This window comes from Branchiostoma floridae, chromosome 9, assembly GCF_000003815.2.
Source record: "Branchiostoma floridae strain S238N-H82 chromosome 9, Bfl_VNyyK, whole genome shotgun sequence".
NCBI lineage: Eukaryota > Metazoa > Chordata > Leptocardii > Amphioxiformes > Branchiostomatidae > Branchiostoma > Branchiostoma floridae.
The window spans coordinates 10,194,753-10,215,822 of NC_049987.1; the positions used below are offsets into that span (position 1 = coordinate 10,194,753).

Genomic DNA, 21,070 nt, shown 5'->3' on the forward strand with positions numbered 1-21,070 from the left:
GGAATTATAAAGGCTGTTAATAGGAATAATAGGAATTATAAAACAATATAAAATGCATTATTTTACACTCCAACTCCACTCTGCTGCTGACCCATTCAATCATTCATCGAGACTTGGAGAGTGTGTTGTTATATCTTTATTCTATCAGAAGAGAAGATTATAAAAAAAGTAAAGATTATGATCAGGAAAGATGTTTATAAAAAGTACTGTAAATGCATTTAAATTCGCGGGGATTTAATTTCGCGGTAGCGGGAAAAAGACCTTTTCGCAGTGATTTTTACATGTAGTTCGCAGTAGCAACATGCACTGTAGTCTCTTACTGCTATGGAATAATGTTCGCGGTGAATTTAAATTGCTTCACCGCAAAAACCGCAAACATTAATCCACCGCGAAAGTTTCTGCATTTACAGTCACTAAAAAATGATGCTCACCTGTTCACAGTATTGACAATGGCAGCGCTGAATGTGTGATACTCCAACCTGGCCCTGTGTACTTCTGTCACAGTGATTGGACCACTGTTCTGTGTACTGCTGTCCCCACCAGAGTACCTGTACTGTACCACAGTCCCCAGGGACAGAGCCACCAGCACTGTTCTTGTGTCCGGGATGTGTAGGATCGAGCGCACTGTGTTGGTTCTTCGCACATTCTTGGACAAGCTGATGGTTTCCATTTTTTTAAGGGTGGACAATCTGATAGAAACATAAATAAAAAAAGATTATTTTTACTTATTTTTCTTTGACTACATTTACATGTTTTTTTATCTATAATATTCTTTCCAGATAAAGGTTTCCAAGTTAGAGTTATGTTGTATAACGGGAGGGGGCCATACTTCGACAGGGGGTCCAAACTTCGACAGGTTTTAAAAATCATTGTTACGGAGAAATGCATAGATGCCTGCACGTAAGAAGTACAGCTAGCTGTAGCCTAAACCTTGTTGTAAATAACTACAAAGTCGGGGTATGTGTCGAAGTTAGTAAGCCCCACAGATAACGATTGAAAAACTTGCACAAGTTTGACGCCTTCCGTGCAAGTTGACGAGCGAACGTATGGAGACCATGGCCCGGGAAACTCTTGAATTATTCTTCGCAAAATACGACATGTGAAAAAATACCACCACACATAGAAATGATGTTTATTAGACTTCCGAAAAATAATACCTGTGTTCTGTCTTGCCTTTAACTGGGTTGGATAAACGGAGCTAAATGATGCCACAATGTTCACGCAGTCGGGGCCCCGCCATATTTAGTATCACGCACGCCGGCGGGCGAGCGATGCTCAACACGATGAACTTAGTCAACCCGTCCATAGAGCGGACAAACATTCAAGAAAAATCGATCCCTACCGACTAAAAAATCCTGCAGCCATTGCTGCTGCCAGAAGACAGGGTGAAAAGGCAATCAAGGAAGCCGAAAAGCGAAAATGCCATCACCGTTTGCGGCAAGTTGGTCTCACCGTGAGAGGTAAACGTTTTAACACACCGTATTTGAATAAGTCGCGTAATACAAAATATGACCCATATTTGGTACAAAAAAATTATAATGAAGACTTTTAGTGCTATTCTTTTTGCATAAGTTGTTTAAAAATGCACGGCAATGGTCTGGTTGTTACTATGTCGGAGTTTGGACCCCTTTTTTGTGTTGGAACGTTCTGCTAGGACGCAAGCCGAAAACCTGCCGTAAGTTTCGTGCGCTGTCAAAGTACAGTGCGGAACGCTACTGTTAAATGAAATATATATCTGTACAGCTTCAATAACAGTTATATGGATGCATACAAAATCTTAACTTGTTTTTGATGAGTTCACTGTAAACTGTACATTGACAAAAGCCATGCGCATCCACTTAGAACGGGTGTCGAAGTATGGCCCCCTCCCGTTAACTATTAGAAATCAATATATTACAAAAAGCCACCTAGGGTTTGCACCGTGTTTTATCATATGAAAAACTTTTTTTGTTGTTGCCTTTTATGTATCATGTATATGATATGTTATAAATGTGACTATGGACCTTTGCCTTTGAGAAATATGAGGAAAACTTTCAAAGTACACAAAGACATTGAAAACTTCAGTAGTATTCAGTTGTATTTAGTTTTGTGTGAGTCACTGTGTATCTACCTGTAGATATGGACCACTGGTTTATCAATTCCCATCCAAATCATATCACCGATGATGCACACTCTACACACCACATCTGGCACCTCAAAAGCCTGGAGGATATCAGGGAAACAAACACAAATGACTTCAAGTTTAAATAACAATCCCAGATTATACCAAGCTATACAAAAACTTCTCATCATCAGACCAACTTAATACATTGTAAAGATAGTAAACTTCATGATATAGTTCCTGTTTCCAAAACACTTCCATTGAAAAGTCAATACTCATAATGAAAATATCAATTTTGAAAGCAATCATTCCTGTTCCTAAAACTCTTCCAGGAAACTTAAAGTAAACATTAACAACAGTTACTGTTCCATTGACTAAATCACTTCTGTTTAAAGCAAAGGACATCAACAATACAATTTGAAAGAACATCAACGACACCAAGAACAGAAGTCTAGGTCGAGAGAACAATGATTATCATGAAAACAAGCTTGGAATAGCACTCTTCTGTTGTAGACCTATCCCATAGACATAAACTTATAGACAAATAGTTTTCCTACCATGGCCTCCTCCTGTAACCTCCCATCCACCACCTGTAGTACATCCACCTGTGTGGGGGGTCCGTTCTGAGCCAGGTTACACAGCCACACCCGGGTCACACTCTGCTCTAACGCACCTCCATAACCATCATCTGGGGATTCGAAACATTTGGCAACAAAGTTGTAAAAGGAATCTTCCCAAGCTTAAGCAAACAATGCCTGTTACATGATTGTACTGCTTCACATCTTTTATACACCTACATGTAAATACAACTGTTTGACATCCAAAAGCCACATACGAAAAAAAAGGAATAGCTGTGACACTAAGCTTATAGCACACATTCAGGACCTTTTATGGCTTTGCTTCCAACCACTCTCCAACCAAGGTCAGCAGTGAGTTGGACAAGCAAAATCTATAGTTGGCCGATGCAAACGACTATAATAGACTAGAAGCAACTTTGGCAACCAACTGCAAACCACAGATGACCTTGTTCACAACAAACTTCCAATCATGGTCTGTAGAAGGTTGTGAGGCCATTGAACATAACATAACAATCATAACAAAAATCAAAACTGACAACCTGAATGATGATAATATGACGTGAATTTACCTATCACTTGAACCTGTTCAGAGTAAGTAGCACAAGCCACGAGTGCTGTCTTCCCTGGGCCATCCGCCACTGGCATCGCTTGCAGCAGGAGAGGGAACTCGGCACACCTAGCAGCTTTGGTAATGTCTGCAGCACGGGGGCGGTTGTGTGGATCATGTGACCAACACAGGCTCATGATGTCCAAGATGTTGGTTGGATAGCTTCTCTCCTGAATTTACATATAAAAGTATTCATTAAGAAATTGTACAAAATCAAAGCACCTTCTCATAGAAATCAATCCTGGTAAATACATTTTGAACCAAAGCCCTTTAAGAGTACCCATTCCAATAGAAAGAAACTACTTGTCTCCATTTAAATCTTAACCTCAGCTTTGATCAATTTACACCTTAAAGACCAAACAGGAGTGCCCTGGGCACAGCACTAAGGAAGTACTCCCTACTGTGACCATCCCAGCAGCTAGAGGGGTGAATTGACCCCTATAAATACATAAACTAATAAAAATCTCAGACTGTCTACACACTGGAAACAAAGGCAGGGACAGATTAGCATAAAATACTGGTCAAAAATTCAAATATTTTTCTCTACTGGTTTTCAAGGAAACACTATCAAACCCTGCATAATTATCAAGATAGTTGTAACAAAGTTACATAATCGAGGTCCTAATAACAGTGACTTTCAAATTTTGGGAAACCAACCTTGTGTTCAAATTGAAACTTTCAAGTCTGCTCTGCCAACTTTGTATCAAAATGTCTTTTTGTATCTACACATGATTGCAACTTGAAAATCTTCCTTATAACTGAATTAGCTCTGATATTTATGTGTCTAGAAATATGGCTAATAATGTGGTGTCTGTTTGCAAGTGTACCAACAGGGGCTATGTAGACTGTACATGTAACTGTCAGTTATGTCTCACAGTACCAGAGTAAGACAAGCCAGCATTTTCATTACTTTATATTCTGGGTTAGGTAAAGCTTTATGTATAATCATATTTTAATACCTAATGTAGTATCCTAATAATCAAAATTGAATTGAAAATAAACTTGTGTTGGTCAGCCGTCTCAGCCAGCCTTCCCCGATGTGAACTCCACCACAGTGAACAGAAGACTGAGCTCTAGTAGTTTACGTTAGCCGAATTTATTGGGTGGTTTTATAGTACGGGGTTGGTCTTTAAGTCCTTCTGCAATGTAAGATAAATCGTCTTCTCACTCAAACGTCAACTCACCAATAACGATCAGAAATCAGAACAAAAACTTTTTACATTAATATATCATTAACACTTTTAAAGTCTCAACAATAGACTTACGAGGGGCGTTCAATAAGTAATAACTCTGACTCATTTCCCATAGCAGGAGATTAATGAAACTTGGCACAGTTATTAGTCTTTCTCTTCATAGGAAGCACCCAGAATTATGCATTTCTCCCATCGTTTGATGCAACTCTGGACACCGTTTTTGTAGGACACCCCAGGTTGGTCCTCCAACAGATGCGTCATCAATGGCAGAAGAGGGACGACCAGGTCTGGGAGCTGTTTCCACAGACTTCTGGACATGTTTGAATTCAGGATGCCAGCGTTTTACAAGGTCATATGATGGGGCATCATCACCATAAGTTTCTTTCATTTCATCAAAAGTCTCCATTGGTGTGAGTCCTTTCAAATACAAAAACCGGATCATTGCGCGACACTCAACTGGCTCCATTTCACACCTGGTCCATTTCACACCTAACTCAGTTCAAACACCAGTAAATCAGAAACCACAATTATTTCAGAGCTCTTTTTTGCAACATAAACTATAGACATATGAATCATTACACATGCAAAGTTTCGTCTAGATCAAACAATTGGAAGTGGGTCAGAGTTATTACTTATTGAACGCCCCTCGTAACATAGCAAACAAAAAGCAATGCTACTTTGACTTTATGAATGACAAATGGCCAACACAAATAGTACCTTGTCTGTAAGAGGTGGTCTCTTCTCTCTGAGGATGAGGTCATTGATCTGGTCCAGACCTTCAAACGGCTGCTTCAGACTCAGCAGTTCATACAGGAACATGGCAAAGGAGAAGCAGTCCACCTATTGAGGAACAGGACATAAAAGAGCTGGTAGGTAGCCAGATTGGAGTTCAAGCTATGATTAGGGATCAGCTAGGGATTCTTTATTTATCCTGTGGTAGATTTTTAGGAACTTCTTTTTTTGTAACTAAAGCACATATTACTATTAGCAATGTAATGGAAGATCCTTATTTAGGCCAACTTGGACTAAATGTTTGGAACAGTCATTCACCAGACACATGTGCAGCCCCAACTCTCTTAACTTACTTTGAGAGAATTCTGCAATATCTATTTGACCCGAATGAACAGACACAGACCATGGGCCAACTCTTCTCTTCTTAGATGTTTTTAGGCTGATTGTTACTTTTTAAGTTTACGGATTACTACATTTAATTAAATCATGTAATCTGTATCTTTGATACATGTATTTTGTCTGGCTCTTACCTCTTCTTGCATGGCCTCAATGGACAGCGAATGAATAAAAGCTCAAACCAAAAACAAAGACAAGTTTTATCAATGCTGACAGTACCTTTTCAGTGTATGCCTCCATCCCATAGTGCTGCACAATCTCAGGTGCCATGTACCCTGGTGATCCCCCAAAACCCTTGACCTCTCCCCTGGGCATGGCTGCCCTACTGATGCCATAGTCCGCCAGCTTGACGTGAACGTGACAGGTCAGGTCATCTGTGGGCACTGGGAGTGACCACACAAGCACGTTCTGTGCCTTCAGGTCACGGTAGATGATGCGGTGAGAATGGAGGTAGGAGATGGCAGAGGAGATCTGAAACATTAGATGAAATTATTTTCATCCAAAAATATTCAATGACAGCTTATCTTATAATTCATGTGTTTCAATAAAGTCCCATTCATCTCAGGATTCACAAATTGAGATTTACTAATTGCAAGTACCTTCCTAAGTGGTTTGGCGAATTGAGAGTCATACTGTTCATAACAGGATTTGGGAATCAGGATCAACCCCATGCCTGGGTTAATCGTTATTACAAAGCTTTGTATGAATGGAATAAATCTGATAACTACAATGCTGTGTTGTAAGTTTTCAGCCTTCTCTCATAACCTGAGTTGCAACAGACACAGTGTACTCTCCAAACATGTATCAAACTTTCTTTGAATATTACTGAATTGAAAAAAAAAACTTGAAAGAGTTTCAGCATTTCAAAGTCTTAGCAATAAACTGAAACTCCAATTTGCAACAGGAGGAGGTTGAGCCCACTGGAGAGAGCTGCATGGAAGTGCAGTGAGAAGACTAGCTGACTGCTGCCTACCCCTGTGTCAGGGATCCCAACAGCAGTGTAATCCAAAACTGGATACTACTAGAAAGCAACTTTAACTAATTTGAAAGAACCAACTGTTCCTAACCTGCACCACGATGAGCTGCACCACACATGGGTCCAGCCTGGCCCCCTCCCTCCTGTACTCCCTCAGTCTGGTGTCCAGCGCCCCCCTCAGGGCCAGCTCTAACACCAGACACAGGGGCTGGTGACACACCCCCAGCAGGGACACGATGTGGTCGTGTGTGAGGGATGACAGGACCATCATCTCCTGTCGTACGGTACAGTAGGCCTTACAGGCCGCCCAGGTCGGCTCCTGGGTCCACTTCCTCTTGTGCTGAGCATACTCCTTCCTAAAGATGCAGAAGATTTACAAAAAAATAGGTCAAGCTTTTAGTTTGTACATCACAGGAATGACACCATTAATAGTAACCTTTAAATTACTGTCATCATCATCAATGAATGATTTATCCACACTGGCATTCTTTTCCTGTGCAAAGTGAAATCTTTAATCAATATCTTTTGTTAGCTTTTCCAGTGTTTTATCAGCAAGCAGGGCCTGCAAAGATGTCTAGTATGTAGTATAATATAGAAGGGTGCTATCTCCGTTTGTCTATTTACAGGATACAAGAGATCTAGATGCCAAAATTCTGAAGACTGATGTACATGTTTTCATCAAAAAGATGCCAATTGCAGATTTACAAATTAGTGAAATTAGACAAACTCACTGAAAACATCATAACCATATTTTAGCAAGTAACGTTTAATCAAAAAAAATCTCCATGTTGTATTTTACTGTATTTCCTCTTTCTCTCACTCTCTCTCTATATACAGATATAAAATCTATACCTGATGGCCCATGTGAAATTCAGCCTGAAGCTAATGGACTGAACTCTTACTATTGTTTATTCTTATATCAAGCTTATATAAGTATAAAATCACACTGTATCCACGACAGCAGTACAGTATCTATTAAATGTTGATCTATTGAATTATACACTTCCCTTTTCAGCAGTCTCTATGATTGATATGCAATCAAAACACTTCCTATTTTTACCTCCAAACGTTTTAAGTGAAAGGTCAGACATGTTTATTTACCTGACACAAATATTTTTGTCCCCTGAACCAGACAATGTAAACACAGCTCTAAGTCAGTATTTACACGTGCCTGTCCTTACATAAGGTGGCCGAAATTGAGGTCAAGTACCAGCCTGAAAATGCTGGCCAATGACACACTATGATGACCTCGAACTACTAGAACTAAGATAGATAAATTTTAAACAAAATAATACAGCATCAACAGTCTTTCTTACATTTCTTTTCTTGAATTTGTAATACTGTTTAAAGCATTTTCCAAATTTTAGGGCCCTAAAAAAATGGTTGATTCAGTCCTACATACTGGTCTCAAAAATAGACCGATGCTCACTCTCTATCATGATACTAGTAGCATGGCAGTTACTGGCTTGGCCAATGAGAGAGTGGCTGCATATGTCAGTCAAATTTTGTATCATTCTTGTATCTTTTTGTTTTGCATTTCTACCTTAAAAAATTTCATAAACAAAGGTGGGCAGCACTGTTGGATTGGTCTATTGTCAAAGAAGGTTGCACCCCAAAGATACAGTAGAGCTACATGACATCTTTACTATATACCATGTATCTCCATACAAAATTGCAGTGAAAATACATGTAGACCTTGAAGGAAGATCATAAAAAGGTTATAAAAGTTATAAAAAGGATAAATTTCACTAATTTAGACATGCACACAAGACACAATCAACTGCATCATACTTTGCAGAGTCAGGTGCCTCCTTCCCAGGGTCCCGTGGTTCCAGGATCTTCAGGGCCACACTTGTTCCCGGGGCAGTCCTGGTCTTTCTGAGTCCTTGGAACACAAAGCCAAAGGCCCCTGTACCCAGAAGCCTTTGGGAGGTGATCTCGGAGGGATCCATGAGGAGGTAGGAGGCAATATCCTCAAACATCTGGGAACACATTTTGTTCTTTGTTACCAGTTTATCATCATATCGGTTACTTTGATATCAGTTACTGTACATGTAGACAATGCATTCTAGTATGACATTTTAGTTAAAAAAAGTTTTGAATTGTATTTGAGTGTCAGGTATCTGAGGTACAATGTACATGTATGTATCACAAGAAAGTCTTCTATGCATTCTATGTCCAGAATAATCTAGGGTTCCCTGTAGCTCAATTGGTAGTGGATTAACAATTGAGCGCCTGGTTCCAATTAGTTGGTAACTGGAAGATCCCGGTTCGATATCAGGGAAAGGTATTCTGGTCTTTCACTGCATTCGTCTTTTGGAATGGACTTAAAATGAGGGTCTCATGTTTGAGGAGGTGCCTTGAGCACGTAATCAGCCACATTACTCAGATGTTACCTATACTGGTTGTAAAAAAAAGAACTTAGGTTAAAAAATTATCTTGAAGCTTACCACATCTGGCACCAAAGTCTTTAGCAGCAGAGTTCCATGTCTGGGGCATTCCACTGCTTTCTGACTCAGAGATTGGAATACCAGGTCATCAAATTGGAATGTTGTGATGGCAGCTGAAAATCAGACAGAAAAGTACAAAACTAAATGAGAGGCAAGTATGGAGCCACATAGACAGAAAAACAAACAAAGGGTAGGCATAACAGATCAGCACCAAGGACAAATCTATGTTCTTATATCAGGGGAGGGGAGGGGAGGTTAGGTGATAACAAATTAGCACCAAGGACAAATCCATGTTCTTATATCAGGGGAGGGGAGGGTAGGTGATAACAAATTAGCACCAAAGACAAATCCATGTTCTTATATCAGGGGAGGGGAGGGGAGGTGATAACAAATTAGCACCAAGGACAAATCCATGTTCTTATATCAGGGGAGGGGAGGGTAGGGTAGGTGATAACAAATTAGCACCAAGGACAAACCCATGTTCTTATATCAGGGGAGGGGAGGGGAGGTTATAACAAATTAGCACCAAGGACAAACCCATGTTCTTATATCAGGGGAGGGGAGGGTAGGGTAGGTGATAACAAATTAGCACCAAGGACAAATCCATGTTCTTATATCAGGGGAGGGGAGGGGAGGTGATAACAAATTAGCACCAAGGACAAATCCATGTTCTTATATTAGGGGAGGGGAGGGGAGGGTAGGTGATAACAAATTAGCACCAAGGACAAATCCATGTTCTTATATCAGGGGAGGGGAGGGTAGGTGATAACAAGTTAGCACCAAGGACAAATCCATGTTCTTATATCAGGGGAGGGGAGGGGAGGGTAGGTGATAACAAGTTAGCACCAAGGACAAATCCATGTTCTTATATCACGGGAGGGGAGGGGAGGGTAGGTGATAACAAATTAGCACCAAGGACAAACAAACCCATGTTCTTATATTATGTGTAGGAAGGGTAGATATAACAGATTAGCACCAAGGACAAACCCATGTTCTTATATTAGGGGTAGGCAGGGTAGGTGATAACAGATCAGCACCAAGGACAAATCCCTATTTGTTATAGCTGATGACAAATTTTCAATGCTTTGGCCCTTACCAATAATTAGATCATTCACCATATACCAAATGAAACACAATACATGACAGACAATGACATTACCTGGTACAGTACTCGACATCTTTCCCTTTTTCTGCTTCCCAGGCTGACCCTCTAACAACTTCTGGCTGGATCCTTCTGTAGCAGGTTTGGCTGGATCTACAAAAGTCAGGCTCAGTGGTTTCTTAGGTTCTGTGTGCTCTTCTTCCTTCAATACATCAGGTGCTGACTTTCTCACAGCTACAGCCATGCTGTTATCCTTTTCACCATCTCCCACTCTGTCCATCTCTGTGGATAGTTCTAACTGGAACAGCAGATCTTCCTTTGTCTCTTCCTCTGCATTTCTGGCTACTGACGGCACTGTTGCACTAGTGTTAGTGTTCTCTGTTGCTTGTAAAGACTTTCCATTGGCAACACCTTTTGAATCCTTGATGGGGGAAACAACAGTCTTTGACACATATGGCTCATGGTCCTGTGGACTAACCTTCACAACTTCCCAAGCCTCGTCTCTATGGTGGACATCCTTGTGTTTCTTCTTGGGCTGTTTAGCAGGAACATTGAATGCCTTGTGACACTTCGGACACGGTATGACCCTTCGGACGAGGTAGAGACCGTGGGACGTCTGACGGAAACGCTCGCCGATGTCCGCGTACCAGTCTTGCAGGAGGAGGTCCAGATGGTCCACTACGACTGCGAGTAACCTCGTAGCAATAGCGACATCTGTCTTCAGCACTATCTTCTTCTGTTCCTCCTCGCTGATACTGGAGGGAGTGGACACGGTGTGCGTGTAGCTGTACCTGACTTCTGACAACGGTACGCTAATCTGGAGCTTTCCTCCGTGATATCCCGCCATGCTGGGCACATCACGGGTCGATAACCTTAAAGTGGAGTACTTACTTCTCTCGTCTTCTTCACCGATGACTTCCTTGACTGTCAGGAGTGTGGCGTTACAGTGTCTCAGCTTGAAGCCAGTCTGCCAGCAAACCCAGTGTGGACTCTCCATCAGTACTTGTACCGGACCATCTCCGATGTTCCCGCTAACTGCCTCGAAGCACGCAGAGGCTATCTCATACAGGTGGTCGTCGGCGAACACCCTCGTGATCAGCCTCGACCAGAACCCGCTCGGGAAGTACGACATGAGGTAGAAGCGAAGGAACTGGCTGGTGTACGTCACCTTGGGCTTGTTTCTTCTCTCTTCATTGTTACCGTTTACATCTTCTTTAGCAGGTGGTGCAGGTAGTGGGGAGGAGGTGGCACCTGGGTAGAAGGTAGACTTGCCCGTAGAGATCTTCTCACGACGGGAGATGTGGATAGGCTTGCTGGTAACAAAGACCTTGTTGGGTTTCATCAGCATAGCCTTTGACTTCTTTCCTTTCCTCTTCATTGTGATCTGTAGTTATACATCAAAAACAAAACAAAGTCTGAGGGAGCACATTGTCTAATAAGAATTGATATGATCTTACAAGAAATAATTCATAATGTTCAGAGGAAGAAACATGTATTTATATTTCAGCCATACCATATATGGTATGGTGAAATATATTGTATTCGTAATGTTTCTTTCTTTCTTTCTTTCTTTCTTTCTCCTGTCAAATCTTCAAATCGAATCATCTCCGTCGTTCCGGGACCGAATGACCTGAAATTTGGCACAAGAGTAGAGTGGGTCAATACCGAGGTGCTTTTTTCTCATTTTTTTCATATCTGCCTCTAAAATGATTTTATTGAAGTTTAAAGGTCACGTTTTGACCACAACGGTATATTTTGACCCCCTGTACCATTGAATTACAGTGGAATGACCTTAAACTTGGTGTATATAGGCATTAGATAGTTGGTAAAATGATCCAAGTAAAATTTTTGGCACGAACCAATTTCAAATTATTAATTTCTGCACTTTTCTGAGGGGAAATTGGTTTTCTTTCGGCCTTCTCCCGTGAACTCCCGTGACCCCAGAGCCCACAGGTGCCAGGTGCAAGCGGTCTGGGGAGAACGAGAGTTAATTACTTTATGGACGCCAGCCAATCAGCGACGAGAAAGGCGAATGCTAGTTAATATTCATAAGCGGGGCCTTGCAATCCCGTTTATACACAAACAGATGCATATTACAGACTTACAGTGGCCATATGTTACCCTGTGCCCGGTTTGAAATTGTAGTTTGCGAGGATTTGGAGTTCAGACAGGGACATTTGAGCGGTAGCGGACGGTACGCGTGCATTGAACGTCAGAATACAAGTCTGTGTTGATGAATTTACCAACATTTCGCATGGCACTATCAATCATTTTTGGCAGATTTGACTTTGGGGGTTAGTTGAGACAATCGAGAAAATGTTACTTGGCAGACAACGCGGGAAAATTGGACAGTTTGCGTTTAGTTTTGATACGTAAGTTTGACAGTGGCGAGAATGCATGTATTTTTTCCCAAACAAATGTAGGTAACGTTACTTCTAACGTTAGTGTTGTTGTTGTTCTTTTTTGACGTAAACTTTGTACATTCAAATTGTAAGTAACTTTAAACTGCCAGAGTTTGAGCCCAATAAAACACTCTTAGTACCAGAGTATCACCACTGACCTCCGAAAAGAAACCCCCGAACAAGGTAGAAACTCCTATCCTCCAGGTCTCGCACGCTACGAGCAGGAAATTACAACACTCAGACAAGATTACGTCCGATGGCTGATTGCATACAAAGTAAAACAATTTAACAGTGGTATGCAGGGCATATACTTAACAAAGAATTCGAAGGAAAATGAAATATATAGATAAAGCCAAATCATGTTAACTTGTTGGTCCTGGGATTTTTCAGAAAAGAAATGAAGCGACAGGGTGGTAAAATTCTTGACATGTAAAAATTCGAGACGTCTCCGTTTATGTAATGGCTCATACAAAACAAGAAGATTGAAGTTTTTAGCTTGAAAAAAACAACAACAATAACACACTCCTACTACACAACACCTGCACCTGCTTGGCAATTATTGTTGTTTATTTATTGTTTATTAAGAAACCTTTTAGCCCTTACGGGCTAATCTTCCAAGGTTCAATCAACATGAATCAACATGACAATCAACATGAATACATATATATATATACATTTAAAAAAATACAACAATCACAAAGTATTTGCAATAGAGCACAGTGTCTAGAGGTCAAAGGTCTAGATGACAATGTTTGAGATGGCTTGTTTGAAACTGGACAATGTACACAGTGACTTAATGTCAGATGGCAATGAGTTCCAGAGCATAATTGCTCGGTACAAGAAGGTACGTTTTCCACTGTTTGTTTTAGGTTTAGGTAGTCTGAAGTTGTTAGATACAGAAAATCTAGTATTATACATGTGGAATGAATTAACTGGTATGAAGGAATTGTACACATATTAAAACGTATGCCCTATTTGATTAAAAAAAGTTCAATGCAATAATAAATGTACCCACATCACAAGGAGATTATGACGGTACTTAGACCTAGTTATCGAAGTGGAAATTGTTGGATGGCGTCATGTAATTTCATGATGAAAATCTTCTGAATGGAAGATGCGTTTTTTTTTCACTCTCGGAAAAATAGGAGCTGCCGCAATTCTAAAAGCCAATCAGTTATGCATAGGCGCTCCTGTGGAAGATTATATTCTTCCATGTGGGCCCGGTTCATATTGGGCAAGCTCTGATTTGACCTGGAATCAATTCACAATATTAGTTCTCTTTTGGGGATAACTTACAGTTCAAGTATTGCACTTTTGCGCAGGGGTGACTTGGAACAGTCCAATGTTGCGTGGGAATGGGTATGGCTGAAATATGCTGTATTTGCACCCAAGCAAATGTCGGCCTTTCTAGTTCAGATTTACTTCCTGCAAGATCTGTCCAATAAAGAGAGATGTGCATGGAGACGTACGTATGTTAATAGCGTTACCATGAAATATGATTTAATACATAAATACAGTCAGATTGGAGGAAGTACTGACAGTTGCTGATGGTGTTTTGGGTGTTATAAAGCTCACTTATTGCTAAGTACTTTCTTACTATAAAAATTTTTGAGAACGAATGAACTTAAAGAAACAAAGAATCAAATACACAAAAAAATGAATTTTTCTTCATTCCTCTACCTGGACCTCTCTGCCTTCCTTAGTGAGTTTCTTGATGTTGTCTTCAGTTGGCAGGAGGGAAGGGATGAGCAGGTTCTTGTTGTCCCAGGTCAGCGCCACCTCAAACTTATTCAGCAGGTCCACGATGTACTGTCGGATGTCCAGGGGGGTGATGGACGCTGACTTGAAGATCAGACCCAGGCATTTGGTCTCCAGGATACCTAGAAGTTTGAAAACATAGAGAAAAAAACAGCTAAGGCTTCCCACCGAGTCTTCAATCTGCATGCTACAATGATGAAATAGTAACACTGAAATGTCCATCACAAAGATTGAAGAGTTGCAGAGTCTGAACATTCTAAGGAATCATACAATCATACAGGTACTGTTCTTTCTTCTGAAGTACAGATACAATAGTTTATGTAATGTAGCCCAAAAGAAGGGTAAACTATTTTAATAGTTTAGCCTACTTTTTGGCTACATTAAGAAGGTTTGATATCAATGAAATACACCAAGAAAGAATGAGGTTTGATATTTACAAGCAAATGTAAATGAATAACTCTTAATTGTAAGTTTGATACCACATTCAGTAGTATACACAATGTAGAGAGTTGTGTTTACCATTCTTGACATATCCGTTGATCTCTGGGATGGTGACAACATGAGCCAGCATGTCACACAGCCACTGTGGGTCCAGGAAGTACAGGTCCTTCAGGGCTACATCCTCATAGTGGAGCAGGACACCTGGAAGTATGGGAGCCAAGATACACTGTGTTGGCTAACTGTAGAATGTGAAAGTTCCTCCATTATCCGACATCTTTTGCACCATAAACATTCCTCAGAAAAACTTTGAAAACTTTTATTCAGCCTGTCAACAAAAGGACAGCATTGGCTAACTTAATTATCTCAAATTATCTCCAATGGTTTTACAGAATTTGTGTACATCCATATTTACAGTGTATGTATAATGACTGCAAGAATGGCTTTTTGTATTAAAAAAACACCAAGGAAAACATCAAGGAAAACTTGACGCTAATAAAAACATTGTATATCAACACTACCATTTTCATGTAAGAACTGTGTAGCCTGTTTCAGCTCCTCGTGATCTCTGAAGCACAGGTTCTCTTTCCTCATCATCTCAGTCATCACCTCGATCCTACAGATGGAAACAGAAGTTGTTATTCCGATCATAATACTATTATAATAATAATTCTTAACATTTTTGCAGTGGTTTGCCATTTTTCACAACTTGAAACCATCAGTGTTTCCAATAATGTAAGCATGTCACTACAGTGTTATATTATAAATGCTACATTTTTCCTTGCTGTAAAAGCAAATCACAGTAAACTTAAAGGTATTTACAGTACTAGGCACTTTACTTTATAGAGCTGTAATGTTAGCAACAATTTAAGAGGCCTGAGGCTATAAAGTAATGAAAGAAGAGTTCATGAATAGATATTTGGAAGCAAGTAGTAACTGAAATTGACCAAGTTTGTTTTGAAATCTTCATTGTGCATCCTAAAATTAATAGAAAAGAGTCCCTACTTGTACTGATCTCCCACTAGCACAGGGTGTTTCCCTTCTTTCTTCCTCTGGGCTGCTATCCTTGCTACAGTCTTCTGTAGGGCCAGGTAGGTGGCAGGGATGGGCTGCTTTAACAGCAGCTGGCCAGTACCGCCTGAAAGAAAAACTGACTGTTCACAAGCGCCATCTTGCAATATAAAAGAGAACTGCATCACATCACTCTTTTCAATACTCAAAAGCATTTACATGTACCTAGACATATTTAAGTATACACTAAGGGACTTCACACCCGACTCACCTTTATCTGTGCTCATACAGATACAATGTAGGTAGACAGTGGCAAGGAGAGTAGAAAAAGAGAATAGTGAGAACTTGACAAAGTTGTGACACATGATTTCATGCAATTATTATTGGTGCAAAGGGCAGACAATTACTTGGAGATACCTTTTGAAAAATATTGCTTCACTTCCTATTCTGATAGGATTAAAATACTCTGTGCCTACATATATCTTCGAATAAGTGTGTTGTTCTTTCTAAATGTGGTAAGAAGTTATGTATTTGTCAGCTGGAAGAAACAAGGACAGATCATCATTAAAGGTGAAGTAGAAGTGAAAGAAATTGTGTATGAAAAAAGCAGCCAACTTGTTTTGAGATCTAAAATATAAAATATAAAATTTGCACAAAACTTATAAAACCTGAATCAAAACCCTTGAAAACAACAAAATACCATTGAAAATCTATGCAGCTGTAAATGAAATGCCCAGCCCTACCCCTGACTTTGAGCTGGAAGACAGTGTCGTAGATGAGGTCACACAGCTCCCGGATGTTGTGGTGGTTCTTACAGCTGACCTCCAGCTGACCTTTGACCCTCGGCAGGCCGTGGAGGTGAGGCTCAGGCAGGTTGATGAACCTGCTGTCAATCATCTCTCTCAGCTCCGGCAGAAAGGACGGCGGGTACTTCTTAAACTCGTCATAGTGGGTACCCACAATGATGACAGGGGAGTCTGGGGCTCGGGCCTGCAGATAACCATCATTGTACATTCACTTCAGTTTTGAGCCTTCTTGTATCTCCGAATATAAGCTGTCTGATCTTTAACTATTGCTAGATAGAAAAGGCTCTTACAGTCCAATATTGCTAAAAAAATACAATCTTAGAAGAACCTCAAGCGACACTGCTTCAATATCTACATCTGCTAAGTATGCATGTAGAATGTATACCCACAAAGCCAGAGCATCAGAATACTATTTAACTTATTAACAGAACTGATGACTTTTTACAGTGGTAGTCCAATATTGCTAAAAAAAATACAAACTTAGCGGAACCTCAAGAGACACTACAAAAATATCTACATCTGCACAATGTACAATGAATACTCACAAAGCCAGAGCATCAAAAATCTTATTGAAACCTATCAACAGATACTTTTGACTTGCATAGCTTCATAATACAGGGTTCTATTTTGTGGGAGACTAAACTCACCTGTATGTTGATAAGCCACTGTTGTAAGTCCTCAATACCCTTCTCCCCATCTGTGATCTTCCAGCAGGCCAGGTACAGGGAACGTTTGGACAGGAAGTACTGGTGGGTCGCATAGTACTCTCTCTGGAGAAACAAATTGTGCATAAAAAATACAATGTTATTTCACATAAATCACGGAACAACATTGTCTATTTCAAGGCCTTTAATCCTCTAAATGATAGTACTGTCCTCTACAACACACAAGACAGGTTGCTGCAGCATGCACATGCAGTCAAGCAAGTACATGTACATGCATTCAGAAAATGAAAGCAAATGTTAGTCCATACAGGTCCACACTTATTCAATAAGTATAAATTGTTTGTGTCATTTCTCACCATGTAGTTGTGTTGTTGTCATTGAGAGATTGAGAGTGTTATTGTCTAAATATTCATATTTCATGAAGTCATTTCACTTATGGATCCAAGTACCTTATAACTCTTGAATTGTTTTAAAGTCACATAATGCAAAGGACCCTGACCTGTCCTCCAAAATCCCATGTGCTGAAGGTGACCTCCCCCAGTTCACAGGGTTTCTTCTTCACCCTCTTCACGTATGTCCAGTCTCCCACGTCCACTCCCACAGTCGAGATGTTCTGACCCTTCCTCGTCTTCTGGTCATTCCGGAAGTAACCCATTCTGCTGGCCCAGCCCTGGGATTAGATGGACAAGAAACTTCAAATTTTCAGTTTTATTCTAAACTTCAGTGTACATAACCAATGGAATAACATACAACACTTGGATGAGGCTACAATAACTGTAAAATAAGAATGCACTAACACTTATATCAAACCAAAGTGTTTAGGGGAGGGGCTGCTAAACCGAATTGCCCATTCCCTACATGGTTAAGCCATGCCAAACAATCACTTAAAAACACATTTACCCACATTTCAAACCTCAAGTTTTTACCCCCACTGCAAAGCTGGATTTGTCAGGTTTGTTTTGGTTGAAAAAGCCCGAGTTCAACTCCGGCATTTTAACGAGCTACAGCCAGATGATTGTCATGATGTCAGGATTTCACCCCCTCTCCTAATGGATCAGTCCATGTCTCCCAATTGAATATGAAGGTGACCCACAGGTCAAAGCATGCCAAAGGTCACAATTTTTGGCAAGATTTTAAAAATATACATGCTTCAGTCCCTCTTGCAGAAATCTCGACCTTTGTGATCAAAATTTGCCCATGGAAAAAAATTATTATCAATGAAGAGCCTAAGGGTAGGCACCGGGCACTTTCTGCGCAGCTCCGGAAGAGAACTCCCTCCCCTTTAGGGCAGGATAAATAGTGACAGATCAGCACCAAGGACACAACCATGTACTGACTAGGGGTGGGCAGGGTAGGGTAGGGTAGGTGATTAGAGATCAGCACCAAGGACAAATACATGTTCTTCTTAGGGGTGGGGAGTGTAGGTGATAGCATATTTTAGCACCAATGGCAAATCCATGTTCTTATATTAGGGGTGGGAAGGGTAGGTGATAACAGATCAGCACCAAGGACAAACCAGGGTTTGTTCTAGCTGAAGATCAGAATTATCGCTAAGTTTTCATTATTCTTTCTATCTTTATTGACGATGACACAACTCATTACATGGTTCAGCCTAGGCAGCTTGCACTGGTAACAGCTGACCCACAAAAATAATGGTCATCATTTGACACTCCCTCACCTTAATTGCAACTTCTTGGTACGATCCAGTCCCCTCCCTTCTCATCTCATGCAGCAGGGAGGTTTTCCCCACACCCTGCAGTCCCACCAACATCAGCTTCATCCTGCAGTAGGGTCTGGACCTGGGGAGGGGGGCACAGAATTTCAAACAGATCTTCATTCAATAATTAGCAGTAAGTGAGTATTATCAATGTGGGAAAGATAGGGAGAAATTCAGCTTTTATTACTATTTATGAAAGCACTGTAAATAGCAAATTATAAAGACTAAAAGAAAGATGAGGAAATTGAAAGGAAGAGAGATAATACTGAATAGAGGAGATGGAAAACAAAATGAAAAATACAGAATGCAAAAAAAAAAAAAATGATGATGAAGGTTAGACATCCAGGTAATAAGATACACCAAAAAGCAGTTACTGAAGCAGTTTCCAAAATCATATGAGTAACTGCTTTTTGGCAAAAAAATGATAAAATGTTAGGATGAAAGGAAGGAAGAAAGGAAAAGGATAGAAAAAGCTGAGAGAAAGATGAGAAGAAGGCAAATACTACCAGGACCATGCAGCCATACTTACTGATCGAGGATGGACCTGAGGTACCCGATGAGGTGCCTGGTAGACCTGAGCTGCAGACCCTGCAGAGGTTCCTCCAGTTCTACTCCATTAGCTCTGAAGTCCCACAGCTTCTCCAGCTTCCCTAGCTCCATGGGTAGGGTTCTGTACATATCAAAATGGCTAAAAGTATTAATTTTTTGTACAGAAAGGATTACATTACAGCAATCCTCTACTCGCTGTACTGGTCTGTAAAGGAATTCTGAAAAAATCTTTATAAGACGTCAAAGATAAATTTAAAGTTATGGAGTGGCCACATTCCTCCTACAATGTTGTATGATTCTGATGTCATATGATGCTGATGTCACATGACTTTAAAGAAGGCCTTGACAGAACCAACCACCAGAAAGGATTTTCAACTGAATTCTGTACATTCAATAATTGCAGGACTATCTCAAATATGCTCTCAGTTTGGGATCACACACCCATCATTTGACAAATATGACCCAACCCTTAGAATGCTGTACAACTATACATTTGGTAGTGGTACATTCAGCAATCAAAAGGAACACTTTACCGACAAATTCCCACTTGACATCTTTGTTGTCACTGCTTTCAGTTGGATATCTCATGCCGATCACACAACAAATGTAACCAAACCATATTAGAATGCTGTAGAACTAAACATTGGTAATGGAACGTCCACAATAGAAAAACAAAACGTAACCAACAAATTCCTACCTGACATCTTTGTTGTCACTGACATACAGCATGGTGAGGTCCTGGTACAGCCCCATGTCAGCTGGGATGACCTTGATCTTGTTGTTACTGATGTTCAGGGTGGACAGTTTGGGGTACAGGGGGTGCAGGTTGGTCAGCTGGTCCATGGAAGAGGTGGATGAATCAGATACTCTCTTCCTCTGAGCAAACAAAAGGCTCAACATTAAAATAGTGGAAATTGAATCTGATACAAAAGGCTTCAGCTTTTGCTTCATATTCTGGAATGTTGTAGTTAGACTGGAGATACTGCACTTTCATCTACAAATTTTGTCGACACTTGGTCTGGCAAAATCTGTTAAAATATTTCTGAATATTAACAGTACTAATACTAGTAGCTTTGCAAATCAGTGAATACATCTAGTTCCCTCCTGGGGAAGATTTAGTTGTTGACTCACATTTTGACATCAGTGTAAAATGTTGTGCCAGAATCTAGTACTACCTATTTTGCTGATCGGATTCAACATTCAAGACAATGAACCACACATATATCAATGAAAACACTACAACTACTATCCATTCTCACAAATCACATACTTAGTACCCAATTTTTCAAGTAGGATTAACAATAAATTATCATTCGAATTGCTTAAGCTTGGCTTGCTTAAGTTATGACAAGATAATGAGATGAATTGATGAGATTTCACGATGCTCCCCCAGACTACACCTGGTCCAGACTATCTTAGGTTATCTTACCAAGGCCTATATCTAATCTCCTACTAACCTTGCAGTGGGCTGGATCTCCAGCACTGTGAGATTTACTACTCAAGTTTGCCACCTCTGCTCCATCAGACAGACTGGAGGGTCGGGACTCCTCCAGACTGTACACCAGGTCCAGACTCTCTATCTGGTTATC

At 40.4% G+C, this 21,070-nt stretch overlaps 1 protein-coding gene across 4 annotated transcripts in view; it reads right to left on the bottom strand.

The window, feature by feature from the left end:
- Positions 1-21,070, bottom strand: part of LOC118422684 (leucine-rich repeat serine/threonine-protein kinase 1-like) — a 32,513-nt gene that overhangs the window by 4,309 nt on the left and 7,134 nt on the right. For 3 of the 4 annotated variants that reach the window (XR_004831948.1, XM_035830377.1, XM_035830378.1), the window contains 21 exons: positions 20,179-20,357; positions 19,462-19,602; positions 18,894-19,014; positions 17,715-17,885; positions 17,198-17,320; positions 16,488-16,734; positions 16,016-16,021; positions 15,739-15,871; positions 15,255-15,349; positions 14,815-14,937; positions 14,218-14,417; positions 10,193-11,519; positions 9,034-9,146; positions 8,375-8,565; positions 6,675-6,939; positions 5,827-6,078; positions 5,197-5,319; positions 3,249-3,456; positions 2,659-2,789; positions 2,111-2,202; positions 432-689 (listed from right to left, as the gene is read on the bottom strand). Coding sequence is in view for 3 of the 4 variants with exons in the window: in XM_035830377.1 (XP_035686270.1) it covers positions 432-689; positions 2,111-2,202; positions 2,659-2,789; positions 3,249-3,456; positions 5,197-5,319; positions 5,827-6,078; positions 6,675-6,939; positions 8,375-8,565; positions 9,034-9,146; positions 10,193-11,519; positions 14,218-14,417; positions 14,815-14,937; positions 15,255-15,349; positions 15,739-15,871; positions 16,016-16,021; positions 16,488-16,734; positions 17,198-17,320; positions 17,715-17,885; positions 18,894-19,014; positions 19,462-19,602; positions 20,179-20,357 (4,499 nt within the window). In the remaining variant the exon portion in view is untranslated. The remainder of the gene's footprint in view (positions 1-431; positions 690-2,110; positions 2,203-2,658; positions 2,790-3,248; positions 3,457-5,196; positions 5,320-5,826; positions 6,079-6,674; positions 6,940-8,374; positions 8,566-9,033; positions 9,147-10,192; positions 11,520-14,217; positions 14,418-14,814; positions 14,938-15,254; positions 15,350-15,738; positions 15,872-16,015; positions 16,022-16,487; positions 16,735-17,197; positions 17,321-17,714; positions 17,886-18,893; positions 19,015-19,461; positions 19,603-20,178; positions 20,358-21,070) is intronic. The other variant, XM_035830379.1, reaches the window with a different exon arrangement.